General features: G+C 36.7%; 1 protein-coding gene and 1 pseudogene across 1 annotated transcript; both read left to right on the top strand.

Moving 5' to 3' along the window:
* Positions 1-2,578: 2,578 nt before the first annotated feature.
* Positions 2,579-4,813, top strand: LOC117618130 (annotated as a pseudogene).
* Positions 4,814-7,707: 2,894 nt separating this feature from the next.
* LOC117618129 (receptor-like protein 3) lies at positions 7,708-9,942 on the top strand. The gene has a single exon (XM_034347747.1). The coding sequence runs from the start codon at positions 7,714-7,716 to the stop codon at positions 9,940-9,942; it is 2,229 nt and encodes a 742-aa protein (XP_034203638.1). The 5' UTR covers positions 7,708-7,713.
* Positions 9,943-10,507: the final 565 nt, after the last annotated feature.

Raw genomic sequence — 10,507 nt, 5'->3', positions numbered from 1 at the left:
TCTTTTATAAACGAAGAGGAACGAAATGAATTCCGACGGTAATTCATTATAACCGCCGTCTAATATCAATTAAACGACGTTATTTGTAATACGGCTCTCATCATAATCAACGCCGTCTATATGTTCTGTAATACGGCTCTCATTTATTTGGAACCGACGTTGTTTAGAAGTTCAACGTCGTCTACATTAATAAGTGCGTCGTGAGTAATGAATACATATAAATACAACGTCGACTATATAAATGCCACCGACGTTGTTTCGCATTTCAACGTCAACTATATAAATACATACGTCGTAAATAATGACACTGACAACTATTTCCACGTCATCTTTTTTAGAAAAATCGAAGTGGAAAATTTATTTCACGACGGTTGTTTGTAAATAAGAGACGTAGTAGATTTCAATAACGTCGTCTTCTCATGTATTTAAAGACGTCATATTTTTTCTTGTCGTGAAAATTATATTTAACGGCGTAGTGTTTTAGTTGTCGTCGTTGTATGTCTATCTTGCGGCCTTGTTCTTTTAATATGTGTCATATTTTTCCTTTTTAACGACGGTGATTTGTTTGAGTTGGTCGTCTATTCTCATCCACGACTATTGTTTAAAATTTTAGCAGACTAAACACGTCTGTTTTTATTTGTTCTCGACGTTGTTTTATTTAACAACGTCTAATATTTATCGTCGTTGTTTGTTTCTGAAAATAGGACGTATAAATTTTGTAATACGACTCTCATATTTAGTAACCGACGTTGTTTCGTTGTTCAACGTCTACTCTATAAATACATACGTCGTAAATAATGACACTGACAACTATTTCCACGTCATCTTTTATAGAAAAATCGAAGTGGAAAATTTATTTTACGACGGCTGTTTTTATATAGGCGACGTAGTAGGAATCAATAACGTCGTCTTCGAATGTATTTAAAGACGTCATATTTTTTATTGTCGTGAAAATGATATTTAACGGCGTCTTATTTTAATTTTCGTTGTTGTATGTCTATCTTGCGGCCTTGTTCTGTTAATATGTGTCATATTTTTCCTTTTTAACGACGGTTTTTTTAGAGAGTTGGTCGTCTATTCTCATCCTCGACTGCTTTTTTAGATCTTTTTGCAGTACAAAGACGTCGTTTTGTATTTGTTGATGACGTTGTATATTTTAACAACGACGGTGATTTAGCGTCGTGGTTTATGAGGGAAAAGATGACGGTGGATTCCACGACCATTGAAAAACCGAATACACGAAGGTGATTTACCGTCGTCTTTTTGCTTTTTTGTAGTAGTGAATTATACTCATATTAAATCAAATAAAAAAAGAATGCACTTAATGATTTATTGTAATTCTAAATTGTTAATGGGGACACGGTTCATATCCAGATCGAAACAAAGAAATGCATATGAAGTTTGAGAAAATACCCAGGGGACATGGGATCGGGAGGACAAAAAAACACATAAACTTTCTCTCCACTCAGAATCAGAACGAATTTGGTGGACTTCCATGTGAGGGCAGGGTAATCACGCTCTTAGTTTCTTGAAATTTCATTGGGGATGATCACAATGAACCTCAATCAATTTCTTTCCCCCTTTATTAGTAATCTCAATTTTTTTTCAATATGTAATAAGTTAGCAACTAATTGACTGAGAGAAACAGCAACCATGGCTCCTTTCTTTTTATTTTGGTTAACTGGAAATTCTCCATGTATATTAAAATCTAGAAATTTAGTCATATTCCCCATGCTTGATCCTTTTTTTGTTTTTCTCAGCAAGGGGAAATAGAAGTTTTTTAAACAGCACCAGGCTGAGATCAACCTTCCTCCTCCTCACGTCAATCTTCCTTATTGGGTATTTGATTTTGCTATATGGGTTGGGTTCGTTGTTTCTTGTTATGGAGGAAAATGGTGTTTGGACTTTGATGTTATTTCAAATGAAAAAAAAGAAGATTGAAGAGAGAAAAAAATGAAAGTCATGGAAGAAGAAGAAGATGTCGTTAGAGAGGATGTTGATGCTTTTAGGAAGATGTGAAAACATAAATGAGGAGAGAGAAAATTTAATAGCAAAGTTAATTAAATTAAATTATAATTAAAGAATTAGTTTGTTTAATCTCGGCCATTTATTGTAGTCTAATTTCGGCCATATATATATATATATGTTGAGGGATCTTTAAAATAAATTATTTGAGGGACGCCCTTTGGGGTACCATACATTTTTTTTCCTAATGATCCAAACCATCCATTTTTTAGGTCTTCATTCATAGATCATCCATATAAAAATTAGACAAATCGGAAATCATTTCGATATCCAATTGTGTTCTACAAAATCAATGATCACAGTGCTTCAAAAAAGGACTAAAATTTGAATAACTCAATTGAGTGGTCAAATGATATCGGATTCAAGTGATTTTTTGTAGAAATGATCTTTGAATTAGTATCTACAAAATAGACAGTTTGGATTATTGAAATATAATATAGAGTCGGCCCTACAAAGATGTCTCTCAAATAAGCTTATTTGAAAAATCCCTGAATTGAAGCTATATATATATACAAACCTGTGAGGAATGACACATACACAAAGCCACGTTGCTAACTTAATGGCTCATGGCTTCCTTCTCTTCCTCTTATTCTCTTACATTATATCTATAAATATTCATGCCTGCAACCAAATTGAACACTGCAACCTCCTGTCCTTTGCCACCACTCTCTCTTCTCCTCCTTTAAATTGGACATCACTTGATTGCTGTCACTGGAAGGGCATCACTTGTGATCAAGATGATTGGGTCACCAATTTGCTCTTACCTTCCAAAGGGCTTAAAGGAGGTATCTCTCCCTCTTCACTTAGAAATCTCACACATCTCACCCACTTGAACATTTCCCACAGCTCACTATATGGTTCACTTGAGACTCAATTCTTGTTGTCTTTGAATCGTCTTGAAATCCTTGATTTGAGCTATAACCTTCTTTATGGGGAGCTACCACTTTTTCTACCATCCAGCAAAATTCGGACAGTCGATTTGTCGAGCAATCACTTCTTTGGTGCAATTCCATCTTCATTCTTCCAACAAGCAAGCAACTTGATTAGCTTCAATGTCAGCAACAATACCTTCACAGGGTATGTCCCATCCTCTATTTGTCTCCATCATTCTCCCTTTACAAGGCTATTGGACTTTTCTTCCAATCAATTCAGTGGCAACCTTGCTCTTGGGCTAGGGGAGTGTTCTAAACTGCAGGTTTTTCGTGCTGGTCACAATAACCTTTTAGGGTTACTTCCAGAAGATATCTATAATGCTACCAAACTTGAAGAAATTTCATTACCTATCAATTCACTACGTGGAGCCATTAGTGATAAAATTGTCAACCTCACCAACCTTAAAATCCTTGACCTCAGCCATAATCAATTGAGCGGCGAGCTTCCTCTCAATTTGGGGAAGCTCTCCAAGTTGAAGTTTTTGACTGTTGATTTCAACAATTTAGAAGGTACTATTCCCACATCTTTGATGAATTGCACAAACCTTGTAGAACTATGTTTGGGAATCAACAACCTTGAAGGAGATATCTCCATGCTTAATTTCTCCAGACTTAGTCAACTTACAAAACTTGACCTAAGGTACAATAATTTTACTGGTATGTTTCCAGTAAGCCTTTACTCATGTAGGTACCTAAAAGCCATTGCATTGACTAGAAATCATCTAGAGGGACAAATACAAATTGAGATTCTTTCATTGAAATCCTTGTCCTTCCTCACCCTTGGTTACAACCAATTCACCAACCTCACAGGCACAATGAAGATATTGATGAGTTGCAAGAGCCTTCACACACTCTCGCTTGTTGGTTCCTTTGTGGATGAGGGAATGCCATTTGATGATGGCATGGTTGATTTTGACGGATTCCAAAATCTTCGGGCATTGAATATGGCTGGTACTAACCTCACTGGTGAAATACCTGTGTGGTTATCAAAGCTCAAGAATCTAGAGATCTTGATTCTAGCTTATAATCAAATCACCGGGCCAATTCCAAGTTGGTTGGGGAATCTTCCTAGACTGTTTTTATCTACTTGTCAAATAACCGAATTTCAGGTGAATTTCCAAAGCAACTTTGTAGACTACCAAGGTTGGCTTTTGAACCTATTGCATCTCAAGTAGACCGATATGAATTTGAATTGACTGTCTTCGGCAGCGTAACTACAAATCTAAATTTTCAACCGTATAAATTGTCCTTTTTCCCAGCAACGATAGACTTATCTAGCAATAACATTGTTGGTGATATACCTACTGAGATCGGACAATTGCACCTTCTCTACCAGTTGGCTCTTTACTCCAACAATTTCTCTGGTGTCATTCCAGACCAAATATCTAACCTAAAAAATTTAGAAGTTTTGGATCTCTCCATGAATCATTTTTCTGGAAGAATTCCATCGTCATTGGCGACCCTTACTTTCTTGAGAAAATTTAATGTCTCGTATAATAATCTTGGAGGACCAATTCCAACAAGCACTCAGATCCAAACCTTCAACACTTCTGCCTTTGAGGGGAATCTAAAACCTTGTGGTGCCCCACTTCCAAATAAGTGCGGATCAAATAAGGGCATTGATGAAGATGACACAAACAACAAAGACTTGGACAATGAACCTCATCAACTTCCATGGTTTTATATTTTCACTGCGTTGGAGTTCATAGTGGGATTTTGGGGGAGTGTGTGGTTCTTTAGTTGTTAACGGGACATTGAGATATGTATATTTTTTATTCATCGACAATGTACAAGATATATTATATGTAATGGTAACAATGCGCATCAACACGATGAAAAGAAGACTTAGAGACTAGACATATATTATTGTAGTTTTTATTTTACATTTTTTGTTTTGGCTTTCTTTTCTTTTGTGTTCCCAATGTAATAAGGCACAGTTTGTTCTAATAGTTATGTCTTCTTTTTGGATACGATTTCCGCACGCTGGCTTTTGCAAGGAACAAAAACGACAGGTTGTGGCTTTAAATCAGGAATACCAATCAACTGAATACAAAAATGGGTATAAAAGATTAATGCAACACAGGTCAGTCCGCAGGCTTATGAAAGCAAAGCAAGCAACAAACTTCCGCTACATATTTGGCTATCCAAGTCACTCAAAATATATTTTTATGGATGCAAAGAATTAAGTGAAACGAACTTAATTTGACAGGAGGACAATACAATAATCTTCTTTGAAATTAAACTTTCGACAAGGTTCCATCCGAATGCTATTTGAGATATTAAATCTTGGTGATTCTAATGTGAATGTGATTTCATATCTTATTTTATTGGTACAACTGCCAGGCTATGGCTATATGAAAGAAAGTTAATGCTCCCTCAGAACAGGTGTGCAAAGGAAGTATGCAAATAACCAAACACACTAAGTAGAACAAGAACACTCAAGAAAATCTAGAAGCTAATGTTTCCGAGGAACTAGTTTCCAGAGGCTAGATTGTACTTTATATTTTACAGTTCCAGTTGTGTAAAAGCCATTTGCGACAGTTGGAAGAAGAAAAGGACATCGTAACAATCTTTCCAACTTTTTCAACGCGGTTACTTGTGCTGGCAGCTGGGGCAAAGTGCTTCGATTGATCGCAAGCTTTGAAATAAGGAGGTCCTCTCACCGTGGAGGCCCCTCTTTAGACCTAATAATTTGACAATTTCTGAGTCTTAAAAGTCAAGTTTTGCCGCTTCGTTTTCAAGCGGCAACCACGCATTGTGCGCCCTTGACAATTTCTGAGTAGGCCCTCCGAGAACGTTCCAGAACGCAACCGCAAGCCCGGGCAAGGCGTGGAGCCCACTAACCCGGGCTAGCCCACGGGGAGAAATGGCCCTAGCTTTTGCTTTCGGGCAGCTGACGTCATTCCTGACGCCACGCTGATCTCAGCTCAATAATTTGAAAATTTTTTTCTACTGTTGGCGAGTGAATTACGTTTAAAAAAATTGAAAAACTTGCATTGACGCCAGCGTGGCGTCAATGCAGCTTTACCCAACGGCTATAAGCCATCTGGCGACTCCTAGAGGGTTCGATCCATGGTTTGTGCTCCAATCCAACGGCCAAAAAATTGAAAAAAATTGAATTTTAAAACAAATCAAAAATCAAAATTTAGAATTTAGAATTTAGAATTTAGAATTTTTTTTCCCATAAATACTAACCAATATTATTCACTTTCCGCACCAAATCTTTATACAAATTCTTCTCCTTCCAATATTATTCACTTTACACACCAAATTTTATACTACTCAATTTCATTTGTGTAAAAATACAAATTGTCTTTTCCATTAAAACCGGAGGGTTGTGGACAAACATTCAAAGCGGTCAAAATCTTCGCGATGAGGTATAAAATTTCTAATTGCCGTTTTATTAAATTTAATGTCATTTTTTAAATTATTTTCTTGCATTTCCAATTTAATTTTTTAATAGATTATTCAAGACAAAACAGAAAAGAGGAAAACCCATTACACATGGCTTCTCAAGTGAACAATGCCCGCAGTCAGTTCTCATGGTGCGTTCCTTGTCGGAAATAATGGTACTATTACATTATCCGAAAGAAAATACTCCCTCATGTCTTGATCTGGTAAACCCGCTTCCGCTAATAATTGAGCCGTCCATATACTCGATTGTGTCAGACTATTCCCCATGCTTGATCCTTTTTTGTTTTTCTCAACAAGGGGAAATAGAAGTTTTTTTAACAGCACCAGGAAAAAAAAAAAAAAAAAAAACCCACAGAGATCAACCTTCCTCCTCCTTACGTCAATCTTCCTTATTGGGTATTTGATTTTGCTAAATGGGTTGGGTTTGTTGTTTCTTGTTATGGTGGAAAATGGTATTTGGACTTTGATGTTATTTCAAAGGAAAAAAAGAAAGATTGAAGAGAAAAAAAATGGAAAGTCATGGAAGAAGAAGAAGATGTCGTTAGAGAGAATGTTGAGGCTTTTAGGAAGATGTGAAAACATAAATGAGGAGAGAGAAAATTGAAAAGCAAAGTTAATTAAATTAAATTTTAATTAAAGAAATAGTTTGTTTAATCTCGGCTATTTATTGTAGTCTAATCTAATGGTTCAAAATTTGTGTCAAAAATATGGTGCCACAGATCCGCTCCTATATATATATATGAAAATGCTAGGAAGACCAATTTTAGATATCAACTTGTGTATCATCTCTCTAATAGAGCGTGGGATCCATTGTATTAGTGGGCTCCATCTCTATTAGAGAGATGGTACACAAGTTGGTATCTAAAGTTGGTCTCCCTAGCATGATCCATATATATATCAGTCTCCTTTTGTTGAGGAATCCTTCAAATAAATTATTTGAGAGAAGCCTTTTAGGGTACCCTACATTTTTTTTCCCTAATGATCTAAACCATCAATGTTTTAGGTCATCATCCATAGATCATCCATACAAAAAATTTAACAAATCAGAAACCGTTTTGACATCCAATTGTGTATTACAAAATCAATTAACACGGTGTTTCAAAAAAGTACTAAAATTTCAATACTCAATTGAGTGGTCAAATGATATCGGATTTAAATGATTTTTTGTAGAGATGATCTTTGAATTAGTATCTGCAAAATAAACGGTTTGGATTATTGAAATATAATTTGGAGTGAGCACTATTAGGGGTGTCCCTCAAATGATATATATATATATACACACACACGTATATATAAACCTGTGAGCAACGACACACACACACAAAGCAACGTTGCTAACTTAATGGCTCAAGGCTTCCTTTTCTTCCTCTTATTCTCTTACATTATATCTATAAATATTCATGCCTGCAACCAAATTGAACGCTGCTCCCTCCTGTCCTTTGCCTCCACTCTCTCTTCTCCTCCTTTAAATTGGACATCACTTGATTGCTGTCACTGGAAGGGCATCACTTGTGATCAAGATGATTGGGTCACCCATTTGGTCTTACCTTCCAAAGGGCTCAAAGGAGGTATCTCTCCCTCTTCCCTTAGAAATCTCACACATCTCACCTACTTGAATCTTTCCCACAACTCACTATATGGTTCACTTGAGACTCAATTTTTGTTGTCTTTGAATCGTCTTGAGATCCTTGATTTGAGCTATAACCATCTTTATGGGGAGCTACCACTTTCTCTACCATCCAGCAAAATTCGGACAGTCGATTTGTCGAGCAATCACTTCTTTGGTGCAATTCCATCTTCATTCTTCCAACAAGCAAGCAACTTGATTAGCTTCAATGTCAGCAACAATACCTTCACAGGGTATGTCCCATCCTCTATTTGTCTCCATCATTCTCCCTTTACAAGGCTATTGGACTTTTCTTCCAATCAATTCAGTGGCAACCTTGCTCTTGGGCTAGGGGAGTGTTCTAAACTGCAGGTTTTTCGTGCTGGTCACAATAACCTTTTAGGGTTACTTCCAGAAGATATCTATAATGCTACCAAACTTGAAGAAATTTCATTACCTATCAATTCACTACGTGGAGCCATTAGTGATAAAATTGTCAACCTCACCAACCTTAAAATCCTTGACCTCAGCCATAATCAATTGAGCGGCGAGCTTCCTCTCAATTTGGGGAAGCTCTCCAAGTTGAAGTTTTTGACTGTTGATTTCAACAATTTAGAAGGTACTATTCCCACATCTTTGATGAATTGCACAAACCTTGTAGAACTATGTTTGGGAATCAACAACCTTGAAGGAGATATCTCCATGCTTAATTTCTCCAGACTTAGTCAACTTACAAAACTTGACCTAAGGTACAATAACTTTACTGGTATGTTTCCAGTAAGCCTTTACTCATGTAGGTACCTAAAAGCCATTGCATTGACTAGAAATCATCTAGAGGGACAAATACAAATTGAGATTCTTTCATTGAAATCCTTGTCCTTCCTCACCCTTGGTTACAACCGATTCACCAACCTCACAGGCGCAATGAAGATATTGATGAGTTGCAAAAGCCTTCACACACTCTCGCTTGATGGTTCCTTTGTGGATGAGGGAATGGCATTTGATGATGGCATGGTTGATTTTGACGGATTCCAAAATCTTCGGGTATTGAATATGGCTGGTACTAATCTCACTGGCGAAATACCTGTGTGGTTATCGAAGCTCAAGAATCTAGAGATCTTGATTCTAGCTTTTAATCAAATCACTGGGCCAATTCCAAGTTGGTTGGGGAATCTTCCTAGACTGTTTTTTATCAACTTGTCAAATAACCGAATTTCAGGTGAATTTCCAAAGGGACTTTGTAGACTACCCAGGTTGGTTTATGAACCTATTGCATCTCAAGTAGACCGATATGAATTTGAATTGAATGTCTTCGGCAGCATAACTACAAATCTAAATTTTCAACCGTCTAAATTGTCTTGTTTCCCCGCAACGATAGACTTATCTAACAATAACATTGTTGGTGATATACCTGCTGAGATCGGACAATTGCACCTTCTCCGCCAGTTGGCTCTTTACTCCAACAACTTCTCCGGTGTCATTCCAGACCAAATATCTAATCTACAAAATTTAGAGGTTTTGGATCTCTCCATGAATCATTTTTCTGGAACAATTCCATCGTCATTAGCGAGCCTTACTTTCTTGAGAAAATTTAATGTCTCGTACAATAATCTTGGAGGACCAATTCCAACAAGCACTCAGATCCAAACCTTCACCACTTCTGCCTTTGAGGGGAATCTAAAACTTTGTGGTGCCCCACTTCCAAATAAGTGCGGATCAAATATGGGCATTGATGAAGATGACACAAACAGCAAAGACTTGGACAATGAACCTCATCAACTTCCATGGTTTTATATTTTCACTGCATTGGGGTTCGTAGTGGGATTTTGGGGAGTGTGTGGTTCTTTAGTTGTTAACAAGACATGGAGATACGTATATTTTCGATTCATCGACAATGTACAAGATAGGTTGTATGTAATGGTAACAATGCCCATCAACACGATGAAAAGAAGGCTTAGAGGCTAGACATATATTATTGTAGTTTTTATTTTACATTTTTTTTGTTTGCTTTTCTTTTTTTCTTTCTTTGCTTTTGTGTTCCCAATGTAATAAGGCACAGTTTGTTCTTATAGTTATGTCTTCTTTTTCGGATACGATTTCCTCACGCTTGCTTTTGCAAGCAACAAAAACAACAGGTTGTGGCTTTGAAATCATGAATACCAAATCAACTGAATACAAAAATGGGTATAAAAGATTAATGCAACACAGGTCAGTCTGCAGGCTTATGAAAGCAAAGCAAGCAACAAACTTCCGCTACATATTTGGCTATCCAGGTCACTCAAAATATATTTTTATGGATGCAAAGAATTAAGTGAAACGAACTTAATTTGACAGGAGAACAATACAATAATCTTCTTTGAAATTAAACTTTCGGCAAGGTTCCATCCGAATGCTATTTGAGATATTAAATCTTGGTGATTCTAATGTGAATGTGATTTCATATCTTATTTTATTGGTACAACTGCCAGGCTATGGCTATATGAAAGAAAGTTAATGCTCCTCAGAACAGGTGTGCAAAGGAAGTACGCAA

The sequence above is a fragment of the Prunus dulcis genome, chromosome 2 (genome assembly GCF_902201215.1).
Source record: "Prunus dulcis chromosome 2, ALMONDv2, whole genome shotgun sequence".
Taxonomy (NCBI): Eukaryota; Viridiplantae; Streptophyta; class Magnoliopsida; order Rosales; family Rosaceae; genus Prunus; species Prunus dulcis.
The sequence above is the reverse complement of the archived record's forward strand: the minus strand, read 5'-3'. Positions and strand labels throughout refer to the sequence as shown.